We start from the raw sequence: 17,970 nt of genomic DNA, 5'->3' as shown, positions 1-17,970 counted from the left end.
CAAATAACAATAAAACCAGAATTATATATAAGTAAATTTTTACGTAATTAAAAATTATAGTAATTATGGCAAGAACAGAAGTTATGGTATAAGAAGTGGCGTATTCTCGTTTTCTGCGACAATTTTCACGTGAACTTTAAATGATCAATTTGCTTAGGTTTAGTTAATTAAGTTTAGTCAATTTGCTCAAGTTTAGGTAATAATGCTTCAGTTAGTGTGTGAAAGATTGCATGCATTGAAAGGTGTGTATTGCACATTTTGCTAATTACCATTTTATCATTTCATAGTTCTTATCACACTTCTTATCACCTGCCACATTTGCAACATGACCATTACTTTCATCTCTTTTTTCGGTTTTCATGATGTTAACTTCTCAACCCCACTTTTATCTCTTCTCTTCTTCGTCCTTGTTATCTGTGTAGTTTTATATGACATTGAATAAATAGTTGAGTTAATGCAGATGGAAAGAGCCAATCACTTACATCTTTTATGTTTTTCGAAATATTTATATATTTCCATTTGCAGCATGCAACAGAAAGATAAAGCGATTAGTTAGATGATACGTTGATTATGTGATGCTGTGGTTTTTGCATTTATAGTGTAATACTCGAATGCATTGTGATATTTATGATATGATTGTGAACAAATGAATTAAAACATTTATAATTTCACTTTGCAGAGAAGTAACGATAATGTATTATGGAAATGAGGATAATTCGTTGAAAGATGTAATAAAGGATGTTCTCGATATGCTTTGTGGTGTGATAAGTAGCGAATCTTTGAGGGATAATGACATGATAGCAACGATTGATCATATAGATGGCAAGGTTAGGGGCAAATTTTACTATTATAGTAGTCATTAATATTTATTTGTGGTTTTATAAGGTACTGTACTCGTAATTTCATTTGTTCTGTTATCCCTTTATTTTTATATTTCTTTATTCGACATATATATATATAGCTTACACTTGGCTTATGATGTTTGTAAGTGGTTGCATTTTTCTGAGGAAGTAGAGGCTTTAGCACTGGGCTATGCGAATGGAAGAGTGGTAGTAACTAAGGTAGCTGCTGAACCAGATATTAGCTTTTTTAGAAACAATTCTTGAGGTGTAAACTGCTTAATATTTCCTTCCAGTACTTTTTGAGTTTTTGTGTATTAAGAGTTTGAAATTTAATTTTTAGAGAAGTAGCTTTTTTTGTTTCTTTTCTTTACAGCCCTAAAAAAACTATGTGATTAATTTTATGCATGCTTCATACGTATAGATATTTGTTATGATATTTTTAAATGTTTGCTGAACCTGTATTACTAGTATTTTAGATTTATTTGAAAATCAGGTATTAAAATTTCTTCAGATTAACAGTATGCAAAGATATAACTCAAACACATTTATTATATAGTATTATTGGAATGTTTCTTTCCAGGAACCCACTTGTTCTAGCAGCAAGGATTTTGCAGATTCATCATCTGTAAATGAGGGAAATGATGATGACTGGACAGCGCGACATTATCGCATGGGTATTGCTGCCTTCCTCAAACAAGTTTGTCTAATACTGTCATTGCTCCTTGTTTTTCGTCTTTTTCTACCTGATTTTAAAACAGTTCTTCTGAAGATTCTACATAGTTTCAGAATTCTCGACTAGAAGGTGTGTCTTTTAGAAAAAGGAATGTGAGCGTACTGTCAGAAAAAGAAAGTGGTAATATTTCTTCAAGTAATATTACGGTAAGAATTATGATGTCTGAAACAGCTGCTGTAATTGATGTTCAACTGGACGTCTAAATCTGTTTTTGTGCAAATAATTTTTCATTGTTCCATGTCATTTGCGGAATGCTAAACATCAATATCTGTCCGATAATTCAATGCATTTTCAACTAAATGAATGGATTCTGTGCTTGCATCTCCCTATGTCAGTTACCAACCTTAAATTATGGCTACTTTAGGATTTAAGAGGCAGACAGCAGATGAAATGAAATTTTACAGAATCGGAAGGCCGATGATAATCAGGAAATACGAAAAAAGATTGCACGACCACAATATTCAAATTTCAAAGAAGTATTTAGAGAGAGAGAGCTTTTCGTAACAAAGTCTGTTGATTATGGTTTCAATATATCGCATTCTTGCAACAACTACATAAAATGTTGCAAATGGAGCAGTTCGGGTAGTTACTTAGCTACGACTAGTCAAGATAGGGTGGCTCGGATATTCCAGCTTGATCCTGAAAATTTCAGTGTTGGTTTTCATTCATCATGTATATTATGTAAATTTTACACACTATCATAAGCAGTACTTTAGATATTTATGGTATCTTTAAGTTGATTTCTTTAAGAAAAATTTCTCATGGTGTATAAAAAATGTTTCTTGTGTATCCTAGATTTTCGAAAAAAATTTTTCAAGCTAAAGTTGAAATCTTCAATGAGTATGGGTGATTTGATCTATGACTCATGTTGGCATCCGATCAATGATTGGTTAGTAACAAGTAGCAAGGACCATCCGATCCATGTATGGAATTCAGACGGACGGTGGTTGGCAACATTTCGTGGCATTAATAACATGGTAAATTTTTAATCTCCGTAATATTACTGAATAACAATGTTCGAGGAAGCGTTGGATACAAGAAAATAGAACATATGACGTAACATTCAATGCTTAAGATTTTTGATTTACAATAAAAATTAATTATGTCCTTTTTCTTCATTGATCATCCAATCAGTTCTGTTTTAAGAGCATTTCACCCAACTGGACAATTAAATTTTGTTGGTACTGAAGAATTGCAGGATGAATTGGATAATGCTCATTCATTGTGCTGTACTTCTGATGGTTCCTGCTTATATGCTGGCTACAAAAGCAGCATTAGGAAATTTGATATGAATCGTCCTGGACATCAAGTTTCCGAACTGATTACATGGAGTAAATTGGTTGCTGTTATCTTAGATTTCATCTGCTAAATTATGAAGATTTTCAAACTGCTACTCTTATCTTTCGAATTATGCGTTTCTTATTCACTTTCACATTATTATAGATAAAGAATCGAAAGGACAGAAAGGTATTATCTCCTGTATTGCTATCAGCCCCATACTACCAACAAATTATGCTGCTGGATCATATGGTAAAACAGGTAAATTATTTATTTGTAAAGTAAACTTTCCTTTTTTTCCTCGTGAAATAAATATTGTAATATTTCCTGGAATTCATAAGTAAATTATGTGTGAACTAAATAAAATGTAGCATTTTGGAAATAACTGTCAACAATGTGGACATTTTTCAGTTGGTTTTTATTCGGACTATTCGCCGAGTGTAGAATGCATGTTCGAATGCCCGCTGGCAGTAACCTTACTTCGCTATAGTCCCGATGGTAACTTCTTACTGACAGCAGGAAGAAAGGTATTGTTTTCATTTGCAGTTTACTACTTATGAAAACAATTTCTTTTTTTCTCTACACACTGACAGAAGGAATGGGAGAGGAGTTGAAACTAAAGATATAAGCTGAATTTGTATTAAGTATATTGTTTCCTTCTAAATATTTTGTTGACTGTCGACTTATTTTAGGACGATGATATTATATGTTGGGACTTGCGGTATCCTGGAAAGATATACAGCTTATATAAACGGCCTTCGACAACTAGTCAGCGTATTTATTTCGACATAGACAGGTAATACAAGTTAGTTACTAATTTAACCTGAAAAGGAGACTTCGTAAAATGTTTATATTTTAGTTCAGGCACATATTTATTCAGTGGCAGTAGCAGTGGTGAATTATATATCTTCGATTTAAAATGCACTAATGGTGGTGAACCGCTGCCTCCATGCGTCCAACTGTCCGCACATAGCTCAGCACTATGTGGCTTGAGGTTTGTGTCATCGCTTGTAGAATATTTTCTTTTCCGTGTTAATGCATGTAAAAACTTCATGAAATAATGGTTTGGTAGACAGAGAAAAGAGACTAGTACTTTCGCTTTGTATTGGTTACTATAAACTGAGGATTCCGTTACGAAACAAACTGATAGGTATCATGTACTCTGATGGTGTTTCTCAAGAGAAAAACACTGGTGATCTCGTTTTTTTTAGCATCCACAAGGAACAACCACTCGTAGCCACTTGCAGTGGACAAAGAGTCTTTCCGTTCCCTCAACTTGATCAAATGGATATTGATTTGGGGAGCACATATGAAGATATAAATTCGCCGGAACTTCTAGATAATTCTTTAGTTTTATGGTCTTTTGACCAATAATCCACAATTTTTTTTAACGATGGAATAATAATGTTCTGAAATTTCACCGATTGCAGTAACTGTTTCTTGGTACTTTGTACTATGTTAAACAAATTTTTATGTACAAATCATCGATGCATAAACAGATACTCTCATATTCAATGTATATGTCATACGTTTTCTTAACTTTGCAAGAGCTGTTAATAGATTAGTGTAAGAGGACATATAGTAATAGGAAAACGAATTACTTTGAGTGATTAAGTATTAGAGTCCGTCGTAATTAGTTTGATGATTCAAATCATTCACATAAATTTGCGTAAATGTAGTCATACAATAAAAAGAGGATAAGCATCATTAGTGGTCAGAAGGTCTCTATGATAGCAATATAGTGAAACCATGTAGCGAAGAACTCTATAATGATAAAGTTCATAGGGCACTTCTACATTGAGCCGTTGGGAAATAAAGCTATCAGGCTCGCAATAAGGACAAATCCAACGATCAATGAGAAGAGTTTTGCGACACGAAATTGACGTTGATGGAACTCGCGCGGCAATATTTCGAAAGAAGTTATATACAAGAATGTTCCACACGCTGTTGCCTGTAAATATCAGTTAGTCAAACAGACTGAATGTCATGATTTAATGATTTTGTCTTATGTGGGTTTCCCACTTTCCCTACAATGACTTCTTCATTCATTATGATGTGAATATTTAAAATTTTTCCAATACTCACATATTTCAAGATACAGCGTGAAACATAAGAGATTTAAGCCTTTTAAAGTATTTTATTAAGTAAAACGGTAGTCAGTTAATGGAAAACAAAGATGAACTTTGTTTTTCAATTACTGATGTCAATAAATGTATCAAAATTACTTGTGCAATAAAAGAAACTGTTCCAGCAATAAGTGGTGATCCACGGCTAACGACATCTAGAATAGCAATGCCGCCAAAACCTCCGATAATAATTTGTGCAGCGAAGATAATCGAACATACTAATGCCATCGTAAGACTTAAAGCACTTTTCACAAGACGAACTCCAAGTGAAAATCCAATAACTGTTTTGTGCACGAGCAACACGAAGAAGATCTGCATATATGTGCTTTAATTAACACTAAATTCTACGAAAAGAATCAATGAATAATGCAACTGTCATGTTGGTTCGATGTTACATCTTATTTAGAAAGCAATATAGGCAAACATCATTGATAGTTTAGAGGGACAAAGTTCACTTTATAAACTATTCATGGTTTCAAAAAAAATTACAAAACAATAGAATATTTACTTGCATAATTTCCCTCATACCGCTAACAAGGCCTAATGATAGGCCTTCAAACACAGCATGTAACGATAGTGCCATCACTAGCAGAATAATTCGTAGTGTCGATTGAGTGTGCGTTAAAGACTGATGGTTAACTTCATCGTCTAAACATGAAATATGATTATCGCTTATTTTCTAATAAAAAAATTGATTTTAATAGAAATTTGTTACAAAATAAGCTAGAAACAGTCTATAATATAATAAACCGCATTCAGAGTAAGGAGTTGAAAGTTCAGGATTTGAGTCGTTATGATCGTGGTGTCCGCTGATTAAAACGTTCATATCTACGGTACCATAACACTGTTTTTCTCGGATAAACAGAATAATCTAAATATGAAAGAAATAATGTCTTCGGAGACCAAGTTTCACCCTTGCTACCAAGTCCTAAAGTTTTACCATCATATGCAGGAAGAATAATCATCGAAAAAAGCACAGATGCCACTTTTTAACTTAAGATCAAAAATTACCTGTTCAGTTGAAAGCACCAGCAGAAAACCAACACCTATAAAAATTTCTATAACTGGATAGGAATAAGTGATCTGCTGCATCTTTTCAATTCTTCTAAGGCTTTCTTTTGCATCTGGTAACAGATCTAGGAGACATGTCGCTAAAAATACACCACCACCAAATACGGAAATCAAAGAAAGTACTGGCCAAAATCCAGTAGTTGTATTTGCTATGCGTCGAAGCAGGAATGCAAACTGCAAATTACAATCAATATTATTTCACTATATTAGTCTAAAGGATACTAAACAGTAATATTTCATTATGATAATAATTTTCATGTTAATAATTTATATTAATAAAGCCCAGAAAGGATAGTAACATCTATAACATAACGGAATTTATTGCAATTTACATTTTTTTCACGGGAAACTATTCCTTATTTGGCCAAAATCATAATTTTTGCTTATCATATCAATTTTTTGGCAGTGAAAAAACAAAGAAGAAATAAGAAGGAAAAAATAATATACATACAGAACAAGCTAGAAGCGTTACGATAAACAGAGCAATGATAAGACCTGCTCTGAGAAGTTCATGTACCGGAACAATTGGTCCCGGTGGTGCAGGTGACACGAAAAGATTTTCGATGTCCATATACATCTCTTTTTGCTGGATTATATTTATAGCTGAAATCATTTTTTTAAATAGATGAGAACTACTAGAAAAACTATTAAATTTCCCTATCATTATTCTAATCAATATTCTTATAACCAATTCTGTATCTTCTAAAATTAGAGCAAAGCAAATATTTGCACATCAATAAACGATAGAAAATAACAGCCCAATCACGCATAAATTTCAAAACATCTTTCAAAATTTTACCTCTTCCCCGTTTCCCTGATAATAGGAAAAGAAAATAATTTCAAAGATTCATTGATCATTCTTTTTTTTTTTTTTTTTTTGTAAAAATAAGAATTAAACAGAAAAAAGTTGCATTTTATTGGTAAGATAAAAACATTTACCTTTTACTTTGCTGTATAAAAAAAAGGAAAATCACAACGCCACTTTACATAGTTCCTTCAAATCTAGGAACACTATAAGACCAAAAAGACATGACCATTTATTTATAATGAATCAAAAGTGTTTCACGCAAGTTACAATTTATCTAAAAAAAATGATAATATATAACGTTAATGAAAGATGAAAAAAAGTTCCATACGCAACGGATACGTGAGTGAAATACGTCAGTAAATGAAAAATGCAAAGGTGAGAAAACTGATCAAATGCTTACGATATGCCGATGAATGCAAAAGTATAAATTAGCAGTAATTCATTCTGCAACCTTTCGATAAGGTAAAAAAACACTCCAAATTATTTAGTGACCTTTCAGGCTAACTGAAAATGGTGGAAATATCTGAAACAAAGCATTTTGCACAGAAGTTGATCCTGAATTAGTTATCCTGAAATCCTGAAAGTACTAACAGTAACTCAAGTGTGGAGGAAACTATGCTATACGCTTACACGTAAAAGTATGTACACGCTTACGTCTACCGTTACTCCGATGGATTAAAAGGATGATAAAACTACAATCAGCGATAAATGATTTGCGATGGTCGCATATTGGGTTCTTTTTTTCATAGAGTGGCGCTACTTTCGTTTGCGTAAAATTTGTGTTTTTGTGGCTCAAACTGGTAAACATTACATCATATGAAATGTTTATGAAATTAGTGTTATATGTGGAAAACGTCGTAATTAAATATTATATTACATAGGTTTTACTTAACAACACGTTACTTTATATTATTATTGCATTACCTAAGTTAGATTCTCAATATTACGTGTGTTTAATTTATGCTACGTTACTTCAGATTACGCATTACATCATTTTGCGTGAAATTAATTTTTTAATATTATTAGTATTTTTCTAGAAGGACTACATTTGATGTTGAAAATGAAAGATTAATGGATAGAAGTGCAATAATTAATAATGATATATTGAAGAAGAGAAAAATATTGAGAAGTATTCAAATTAGGATGAATTCAGTATTCCATCAGAAAAAATCAAATGCTGATCCAGATGACAAGGATACAATCTATGAAAAGGTAAATGTACAATTATTTTTTTCTTTAATTTCCAAAAATTTTATCATAAATTAAAAGTTTGCATCAGATGTGAAAGTTTTGAATTAAGATCATTGTTAGTAAGTTATTAATAGCATTTAGTGAAAAAATCTTTCTAATCTTATCCCTATGTTTTATCCTTTCCTATGTTTTCAGTATTCAGTCCTAATCTGTTATATCCTACCATTCAATTTTATTTTATCGATATTCTATTTTATCATGTTTCATTGATATATTTCATAGATTGTTCAATTTATATCTATTTTTACGAGCATTTAGATAACAATATGAATATGATGAAAAGGTAGTAATGCTGATTCATGCTAAGTGAGTGAGTAAGTATATATGTTGGAATTGATAAGGTTTGTTATTTTTGATTTTAACGGTAGGAAAATAATTAGGAATTTTCATGGAAACAGGTAGCTATAATTTTTGACAGAAAATATATATCCTGATTCCTTGTTTACTAAGTGATTTTGTTTAATAAGAGAGCTTTAATACCAGATAAATTATTTATATTATGCTGATGACTTTTTATTCTTTACAATAATTATTGTATTTATTTTGAAATGAATTATTTCAGGCTAAAGCATACTGGGCATCCGTATCTTGTAATGTAGACGGTATGCTTGGAGGCTTCGCTCATCTGCATGTACCCGACATTCATGCTTCAAAACAATTTATTAATCTGTTGAAAGCTAAAGTTCGTCTTGACTTTTGTCTATCACTGAAACTTTATTAAATAATAAAAGAGTAAGAATCCAGTTCATTATGATGTGATAACCTCACTAAAAGATTCACCAATTCTTTATTGAAGAATGGTATAGCTGAAAGTGGTATAATAAACTACTAAAAGTAACTGAAGATACTTATTTTACATTATAATATATTTTGTGTTAGTAAAACTTTTAATGCAGGAAGTAAAAAGATATCTCTTTCATACGAAAGATTGAAACTCATGGAAGTACGCAAAGTCGTTCGCATCATTTGTCGAAGTGAATTATTTTTTTAATCGCTATTTTATTTAGGGAACGCTGACAAAATTTGAACGAGCTGTTGACTGTGGTTGTGGCATAGGACGTGTTACCAAGCATCTCTTATTACCATTATTTGAATCAGTGGATATGGTAGATGTTACCGAAAGTTTTATTCAAGGTAAGCTGATTTGTACTTATTACTTTCCTGCTGCTTTCAATACTCGCGAAAATATCTGCTATGAATGTTGTAAAAGAAGTAATTTTTTTGTACACCTTTCCTTATATGTATATTAGCTGTTTGCAGTTGATCACAATAACGACTAGTGAACAGTGAGATTATAATACTTTCTTATTGAATAATGTAAAGTAACGGTTGCTGATTGATAACAAAAGCATTATTTTGAGTGGTAACGACTAATGAGTAGTTGAGGTTATTAATTCGATAGTAGTAATAATTTAATAATTGCTTTTATTATAACAACGAAGAAAATATTAGCAAGGCTAAGTAATTCTCGAGCATTTAATTACTGTGCGAATATCTTGAAGTTCACAAATTATTCCAGAATCTGCCAACTACATTGGTAAAGAGAACAGTAGAATTGGTAATAAATTGGTATGCAGTTTGCAACAATTCGAACCATTATCTTGTCATTATGATCTTATATGGATACAATGGGTTACTGGTCATCTGACTGATGACGATTTTAGTAAATTCCTCCGAAGATGTAAGGTAAGCTTTGATTGCCAATTAACGAGGAATCATAGATATATCCTAAAAACTAATTCAAAATTATGAAAGGTATTTCGAGTAATTTATTTAGTTGTTCTTATTTCTACAAGAGCTTGATACGTCTCCTTCTATCTCTGCATATTTTTGTGGTTGATCTTTTCAAAGTTTAGTTATTTGCGATAACTTCATTACTTTATTATTTTTAGCTGTTTGGATGAAAGTATGTTACGAAGCTAATAACTTGTAATAAGGATGTTAGATCGTAGCATACATTCATTCAAACAGCATTTCCAGTTCATTTCCCACACAACGCTATGTCCATTCAGCAGCAGTGGACTTGGTTGTGAATAGAAAATTTACTTCAACTGATAGATAAAAGAAAAGATGTGGTGAGTTTCAGCTTATCGTTTGATTGCGAATTTTCTTTAACAATAGATCAAATTTATATTATCATAAATTCCAAACATAAGCAGTTTGCAGGAAGGTTTGAAAGAAAATGGTTCTATTATTCTAAAGGAGAACGTTTCATCCTCTGAAGATCGATATGATTTTGATGAAGAAGATAATAGTTGGACGCGTCCCAAGTATGCATTATTGCAGCTCTTTCAAAATGTCGGCCTTACATTAATGGCCGAGAAGAAGCAACAGAATTTTCCGAAAGGAATGCTTTCTGTATATATGTTTGCATTGCGATGATGTAAATATATATAAATTGTGTATTTGTCCATTGTGGGTTCAATTATATCTCATTCCTCTTTCCACATTCTTGTTTTCTGTTATGAATTTCCGAAATAAAAAAATTGTTTGATGTATTGTGTAAGTTGAACGTTTATTATAACAAGTGGTACTTTCTCTCATTGATCAATGGAGAAATATTTGGAACAAAGAAGGAATTTTTCTAGATATTATGTTTATTTTTCTTCAGGTCTATTAATCTAATATGCATTTGGATTATGTTTCGTTGCATATTATATAAATATGAGGCACATAGATTTTATTTAGCATCGATAACAGTTTTTTGATGAAATGAGTGCATGAATTTAATGCCTATTCCGTTAACTTTTCGTTGTGGATGCGCGTACGTATATCCAAATGTACTATAAACAAATAAATATGCTGGGACGAGAAAACAATTTCTAGCTTTGGCCAATCAATTGTTGTCTACAGTTTCGTCAATAGTAACACTTCAAAGATTCAAAAAAGTCTAGATTTGCATTTTATCAATCAGCAAATCGGTATCACGGAAACACTACAATGATACATTGAATTACATAACAATGATATCAGCTTTGAAGAAGAAATTCAGTGGGGTAGACAGTGGTGATCGTCATGGCGGTAATGAGCTTGAACGTATGCCGCATGGTATTGCTGCTCTTGACCTAGAACTACAAAGGAAATATGCGAAAGGAGTACAATATAACAGTAAGTATTTCGTCCGTAAAAGATGTAAAGGAATAGATATTTATAGTCTTTTTTTTAAAAAAAAAAAGGTAATTGTTTGAAACTTTTAATTTTCTAAATCATTTCTTAAAAATGACTATTAACATGCAAATTGAAGTGATACTTCTTTCGTAAAAGACTATTTTATTCCCTTTTTTACATTCTGCTCATATCAGTCATAACATTAATCTGTTCGATATAAGTAATATTGTAGTGAAAATTATAATACGTGGTGACCGAAATGTTGGAAAGACTTCTCTATGGCGGCGTCTACAAGGTTTGCCATTTCTGGATGATTATGCACCAACTAATGAAATACAGGTAAGTGAAATACAGTTTGCTTTTTTTTTTTTTTTTTTTTTTTTTTTGTTACAGTGATTTGAGAGAAAATTATAATGTTCCATGAATTATAAATAAGAAATATTTGGATTAACTATTCACTAATATCCACTGAATTTTCTTATCGATAATGTTTGTTAGGTTGCGTCTATACAATGGAACTATCGTACGACAGATGACGTTGTCAAAGTAGATGTATGGGATGTAGTTGATCAAAGCACAAAGAAGCGTGTGAAACCAGATGGTCTGAAACTGAAGAATATGGAGTCAAAAGTACTCACCTGATATTTACATCACTAAAATTATTCTTCCTGTTTATTATGCTTGTTTTCAGTTCATAGAAGTTGCTTGTGATGCGCAGTTTGTTGATGTCTACAAAGGCGCCAATGGAGTTATACTTATGTTTGATATTACTAAAAACTGGTGCGGATTTTTCTGTAAGAATCATTTAATGATAGTTACAAATCTTCTAATAGATGTACTTCAAACATAGCCCATATAAGGAAGGATCTTTTAAATTTGTGCCATGTTTTCAGCAGCTGTTCCATTTTGTTTTCTTTTTCATTCATTGATGTATATTTATTTGTAATTCAGGACATGGGATTATGTAACCAGAGAATTGGACAGCGTTCCTAGCAATATACCAGTACTGATTATAGGAAACAGGCGGGACATGGGTCATCATCGACAAGTTTCCGAGGATATTTGTCGACTATTTGTAGAAACCTATAAACGGTAAGTGTATCTCATTAGTAAAAAGCTTGATATGATTTCATCCTTTTTTTTGAGTGCTTTTTGTTTTTTGCAAAGATAAGGTCGAAATTAGTGTGGTCAAATAACCTACCATGCGTGAAAAATAAAGACGTACTATTGGTGTACTGATTGTAGCATTGTTGGTATTCAAAGTCTGTTATTTAAGAATGAGTCTGTGTATGTATGCATATAGTATCTGTATGTGTGGAATTTTGGAAGAGTTGAAGTATTTATGAAATGGTGCTGCAATGAATAAAAATGAGAGAAATTCCGAATTATATATGTAAAGCATATCGATTATTATGCTGATAATTGTTCAAACTGAGAAATTATACTAAGGTTTACGACTAAATTTGACTATCTGTGATGTGGTATTTACTATTATTGAAAGAAAAGTTAATGAACAAATAGGGTTACAAAAGAAAAAAAAGTATGATCAAAACAGTGATGTTTGGTTTCTTTTTTTTTTAGTTCTGACGTCAGTTCTTTGAGTTGAAACTCCGCGAATTCATTTAAAAAAAAAAAAAAAAAAAGCTGATATTTTGAATGGGTGAAGCCATGAACACTGTATTAAGTTAATCCGGAAATATTTGCGCTCATTCTTGGTCTTTGATCGAAGTATACAATCTTTGGTATAAAAAGGATCGATAGAAGTTGCATGACATATTGTTTTTCAAAATTTGAAGTTATTTATGATGACTACAGCTGAGTAAATGTAAACTTTCAAAAAAATCAATAGTCACTACTGACTGCTCTTCCATTTCCTTTTTCTTTTTGATCACAGTATAGGTTTTCATTCGGTGCATTTTTACTGACAATTCATTCATTCAAAACGTGTTGCTACTGATAAGCTTCCTTCGATACATATTTTGTCTTTATTCTTCCAGCTACCGAAATATTTTTGGAAATAGATTTTTCAAAAATAATCTTTTTGAAAGATACATCGATTTAATTACAATAAATCATTTACACAATGAGCTCTGCTATTTTACAATATTTTACTCTTTCGAACAATTTGGGCAGTTGTTTCACTATTCTTCATAAACTTTCATGGTCAACATTTATTCGTCATTTTACTGCATTTCTGTTTTATGTTTTCGTGCTAATTCAGTGGCCTAAAGGTAAGCTTAGCATGGCTAATATTATAGCTGCACGAACAGGATTAACCACTGTTTCATTCATATTATTTTTCTGGTGTGCTATCTTTTATCATTATATGGTATCAGCCGGACGTGTAGAGATCGACTGGATTAATGGACGATTTCAAGCAAGCGGCTGGTTAGTTCGAAGTTCTCGACATAGTCATCGAGTGTTACTAGTATTATCGTTGGCAGTATCTGCAGCAGCTGTAATTCATACAAGTACTTTGCATGTACTCTTTGATTTTGAGAGACGTACATCAGAGTTTTTCAGTTCTTCCTCATTTGCATGGTCATTTAGTATTTTAAAAGTTGACTTTTTTTTTGTTCTGTTATTTGCAATTTATAGTGGTGTACGATTAAGTTTAGAGCCAACTGGACTTTTGAAGAGATCAAGGAATACTAGGACAGTTACAATAAATTCTACTACTTCATCTATTTCAAATTTTGGTAACGACAACGAAACTGACACACTTAATTGTTCTGCAACAAGAATTACAGCAATAGAATCACCATTATTACAACTTCATAAATGTCCGGAATATATTGATGAATGCAAAATTTGCCTACAGTATGTGGCAGATCGACAACTTGGTTGTAGTCATATGCTTTGTTCAAATTGCTTGATGAAAATAGTGATGGAATATCATAAAAGAAATGACAGTGATATTTCCTGTCCATTTTGTCGACAACAGTTACATTATGTCCGGGAGGTTCAGTTCAGCTTGCCCGACCAGTTTATTCCAGTCTGTCAATACATCGATCTCTCCTAATTCTTTTTTATTTTTCTTTTTTTGCATTATATTGGTATTTAAACTTATCACAACACATGCACTGTATAGCAATTAGTAATCACAATTTCTTTAAAAAAAAAGATTTTCCATTTACTGGTAAGATGACATCATTACTCTGACATTATTAGCATATCATATATTATTGTGTAATGAAAACTTGAATCGAAATCTTAAACTTATGGAATGTTTTGAGAAAGCATTGGAATATTTTAAATTTTTATTTAAAGTTCATAAGTTTTAAAGTCTATCAGTATTTAAAAAAACAAAAGTTTATATGGATATTTACAAATTGCATGCTATTGATTGTCAACATTTTCACTGTTGACATTTGATAAGTTTCAGAGGCCTTATCACATTGATATAACTGTAAATAAATAATGAATGTATCACTCTATCTCATATAGTTTCTTTTATGCATATCCAGTATATAACTGCTGCCTATTGCATATTTTATTTTTTATTTTTTGCTTTTTTTGTGACATTTAGCTATGACTTTTCAAAATATGCATTGTATATTTGTTTGTAATAGTACTAACTGTAGATCCATTGAATTAATTTCTTCAGCAAATCACTGTTTTATTTTTTCTTAATTGAATGTAGATTATAAATGAATTTTTTCCTTGAAAATGTTTGAAATTAGCCACTATTGTTTAAATATGCGAATCTACAGAGTGTAGTATTAGATGATGCCAAACGTAAGCTGTCTTTTTTTTTTTCTTTTTTGCTTAACAAAATCAATGAAATGATTCTACATGAGAAACATTTAATAAATTTCATCCAATCGAAAATTATTGATAGCCTTTTTCTTTTTTTTTTTTATTTAAATATATAGTATCTCTATTTTTTCTTTCTTTCTTAAGTCAGTGTTTTTGAGAAAATGATAATGAAATAGCTGTTTTCAACTATTATAAAGCGAAGTTTCACCTTTATGCAGATTATTTATTGTTTTCGAAAAGCTAAATATTTGAAATACTGAAATATATTAGGCATATAACCATTACAAGATTTTGATTTTTTCTAATTTTAATAAAGGAAAATAAATAACTTCATAATGTTCATAATCTAATTATTCTTAACTTATTTATGTTACTTCATGTTTTATAAAGCTTGATTAGCATTCATAATAGCACCTTTATAATTGTACTTATTACTTATCGATTGATGAATACTCTTAGATATCATACGTATGTAGCAAATAGGTATTGCTATACATTGATATCATTAATATGATTAAAGTATTAATTATTGATAATATGTTAACCATATGTTATTTCACAAAGTAGTTTATGGCTTGTAAAAGAACTATTGGTGGTAAATAAAATTTTTTTATGACTAATTACTGAATACCCTAATTATGGAATTATCATTTTAATGCAGCATATCTATTGATAAGAAGGCTTATGTTTCCATTATCATTGGATAAATAGAATATTTTTGATAACTGTATTCATGTATGTTGTTCTTTTGCAAACTGTAATTTTTTTTTTTTTCATTTACAGAAAAGAATGTCCAAATGGAAGTCAAGCTTCGGAGATTCGTTTTATGCAATGTTCAATGCGCAATTCTTTTGGATTACGCTTCCTCTATCTTTTTTTCAATATACCTTTTTTATATCTACAGGTGATTTGTTTTACACTTAGAGTTCCACACAGTGCTTGTTCATTTTAATGTATTGTTAGCAAATGCAAAATTTCTGCGGTTTCTGCACAAAATTTAACTTTATTCTAGAAGGGTTCCAATTAAATTAAATGGACTATTTTGAGCTTACTTATCTGATTTATTTAATTTAACATAAAAATTACAAATAAAAAATAAAATTTGTCCATCTACGTAAAGAAAAAAAAATAGAGCATTCGTTGATACATTTTGTTCAAAATAATATTTATATCTTTTATTTACTATAGCGTGAAACGCTTATTGGTCAATTAGAGACTAATCGACGGGATATTGAGCTAAGTTTTGATGAATTGGACATGTATGAAGAAACACAGGATGCTAATTACGACAGGTGATCTTTCTTTTATCCTCTTATTTATCCCTTTTGATTTTCGTATTGTAAAATTTTCATTATGAAGGGAAAATTAAATCAGCTACATTCATTTATATCACAAAAAAATATCAAATTTTTTACACCTAAATTTTTTATTCATGACAGATTTATGGAAAATATGACAACTCGTCGACGTCTTGCCGCTGAAAAAGTTGCTCCCGTATCAATATCCGATAGAGTAAGAAGTGGATTACCATTTGGTGAAGGACATCCAATACCATTTGCTGAGCCATACTGTCAACCTTTTGTTCACTCATCGTCTAATATTGCTACGCATTCGCCAAATGTTGCATCTCCTTCCTTTATCAGACGTCATTCAGGTACATCTATTTGAGTTCTTTGAGAAAAAGTTATCAGAATTCCTACAGCATATTTTGTCTATATCAAAAATTTCTTTTAGCAAATTCAACAGATTATTCGATTACATCAATCACTACATCATCTTTACAAGTAGATAATAGTGAGCAATTAATAAACAAAAGCGCACCTATAATGGATGTCCTATCGAATCATCTGGTTAACAGCGATGAGTAAGTTTGTTTATTTCACTTAGAATTGTATTGACTATTCAGTTGATCACTTGTTTCTTGAGGGAAGTGAACAATATGGTGACTACGTACGAAGAAGACGTATCATCTGAAGATGAGCTGGAAGTTGAGAAAACAAATATTACACAAAAACAAAGGATGACATTGAATAGCTCTCGATTGCAATTATCCGATGAGTCGAAAAATGAACCACAGACACCTATGGGTACTTTTTGCTGCAATAACTTATTTATGTTTTGGCTGTTTATTTTTCAGTTTTCTCCGTTTTTCATTCTAAAGGTTATTTTTCTAGCATATAAAGTACCGATTGTCAATCTGACAGAGAGCGTAACTGACAACGATAAAATGGAAGCTTTTGGCAACAAAATGGATTCGGAATTTTGGAATAATGATTTAGATGCTTGGCTTAACGATATCGAAGATAATGAGAACAATACAGGTCTTTTTTTTCCCTTTTGTTATGGTGCAAAGAAGACATAAACATGACTAGTTTCATTATTATTTAAAATCGCAGATGTATTATTCATGGATTGTTAACTGTAGGAATTTATTTTTTCAGAACTAATATATAGAGAGCCAGATGATTCGGGTCCAAATCCTTTGGTTGCTTCTATACCCGCTGATTCAGAGAGCGAAGACGAGATTGGACATTATCCGTTCATCTGCACTAAAACTGATCATCTCGGTATAAGGAAAGATAATACAAACGAATCGGTGAGATTTAATTTTTCCGAAGATTATTCAGGGAGCTCCAATGTTTCGATCTAAGTTCTCATAATAACTTCATAACAGTTTACTCCCGAGAATTGATTATTGAAGCCATTTTTTACCTCTTTTTCGAGAATAAGTAGTTGGTAATTTATAGCTTCTTAATCCTTATACTGATATTGCAGAAAGCAAGAACTGTTAATGAGTTTGTGGATATGGAAGCAAAATCAAAAACGAAGTCCTCTTTAAGGAAAGAGCTGTCAAGCAAAAAAAGCAATAAATTTACCCATAATAAAGGTAAATTCGACAGGGGAAGTGACCGTAAAACTGCCGAGATGTTGAGTACCGGAGATTTTTTGGATAGAGAATCTACTGTGGATCCGAATGGTTATGATCCATTATAA

General features: G+C 31.3%; 4 protein-coding genes across 8 annotated transcripts; 3 read left to right on the top strand and 1 right to left on the bottom strand.

Annotated features, from left to right (window-relative positions):
• Positions 1 to 692: 692 nt before the first annotated feature.
• Bma-tcab-1 (Uncharacterized protein) lies at positions 693 to 4,227 on the top strand (the record flags this gene model as incomplete). 2 transcript variants are annotated; one of them, XM_001895454.2, is made up of 11 exons in its annotated part: positions 693 to 827; positions 1,423 to 1,539; positions 1,629 to 1,721; positions 1,980 to 2,228; positions 2,394 to 2,552; positions 2,774 to 2,906; positions 3,019 to 3,114; positions 3,265 to 3,380; positions 3,546 to 3,649; positions 3,713 to 3,847; positions 4,065 to 4,227. In XM_001895454.2, the coding sequence occupies 11 exons, from the start codon at positions 693 to 695 to the stop codon at positions 4,225 to 4,227; spliced, it is 1,500 nt and encodes a 499-aa protein (XP_001895489.1). The 2 variants fall into 2 exon arrangements, with proteins under 2 accessions (XP_001895489.1, XP_042930651.1); XM_043074717.1 differs by lacking the exon at positions 693 to 827 and having other exon boundaries at positions 1,513 to 1,539.
• A 418-nt stretch (positions 4,228 to 4,645) lies between these two features.
• Bma-zipt-1 (ZIP Zinc transporter family protein) lies at positions 4,646 to 6,627 on the bottom strand (the record flags this gene model as incomplete). Its single annotated transcript, XM_001895455.1, has 6 exons — positions 4,646 to 4,804; positions 5,079 to 5,291; positions 5,488 to 5,627; positions 5,730 to 5,850; positions 5,991 to 6,224; positions 6,502 to 6,627. 6 exons carry the CDS (start codon positions 6,625 to 6,627, stop codon positions 4,646 to 4,648), a joined length of 993 nt encoding a protein of 330 aa, XP_001895490.1.
• Positions 6,628 to 7,929: 1,302 nt separating this feature from the next.
• Bma-homt-1 (putative 26.1 kDa protein in POP4-SHM1 intergenic region, putative) lies at positions 7,930 to 10,491 on the top strand (the record flags this gene model as incomplete). Of its 3 annotated transcripts, none has more annotated exons than XM_001895456.2 (5): positions 7,930 to 8,070; positions 8,672 to 8,791; positions 9,117 to 9,243; positions 9,629 to 9,795; positions 10,276 to 10,491. In XM_001895456.2, the coding sequence occupies 5 exons, from the start codon at positions 7,930 to 7,932 to the stop codon at positions 10,489 to 10,491; spliced, it is 771 nt and encodes a 256-aa protein (XP_001895491.2). The 3 variants fall into 3 exon arrangements, with proteins under 3 accessions (XP_001895491.2, XP_042930649.1, XP_042930650.1); XM_043074715.1 differs by having other exon boundaries at positions 8,002 to 8,070; XM_043074716.1 differs by lacking the exon at positions 7,930 to 8,070 and having other exon boundaries at positions 8,714 to 8,791.
• Positions 10,492 to 11,072: 581 nt separating this feature from the next.
• On the top strand, positions 11,073 to 17,970 carry Bm3207 (the record flags this gene model as incomplete). 2 transcript variants are annotated; one of them, XM_043074713.1, is made up of 13 exons in its annotated part: positions 11,073 to 11,217; positions 11,450 to 11,556; positions 11,716 to 11,847; positions 11,909 to 11,997; positions 12,169 to 12,309; positions 15,760 to 15,880; positions 16,165 to 16,268; positions 16,416 to 16,630; positions 16,711 to 16,840; positions 16,903 to 17,063; positions 17,151 to 17,297; positions 17,418 to 17,572; positions 17,752 to 17,970. In XM_043074713.1, the coding sequence occupies 13 exons, from the start codon at positions 11,073 to 11,075 to the stop codon at positions 17,968 to 17,970; spliced, it is 1,866 nt and encodes a 621-aa protein (XP_042930647.1). The 2 variants fall into 2 exon arrangements, with proteins under 2 accessions (XP_042930647.1, XP_042930648.1); XM_043074714.1 differs by having other exon boundaries at positions 11,148 to 11,217.

The sequence above is a fragment of the Brugia malayi genome (assembly GCF_000002995.4).
Source record: "Brugia malayi strain FR3 genome assembly, contig: Bm_v4_ChrX_scaffold_001, whole genome shotgun sequence".
NCBI lineage: Eukaryota > Metazoa > Nematoda > Chromadorea > Rhabditida > Onchocercidae > Brugia > Brugia malayi.
The sequence above is the reverse complement of the archived record's forward strand: the minus strand, read 5'-3'. Positions and strand labels throughout refer to the sequence as shown.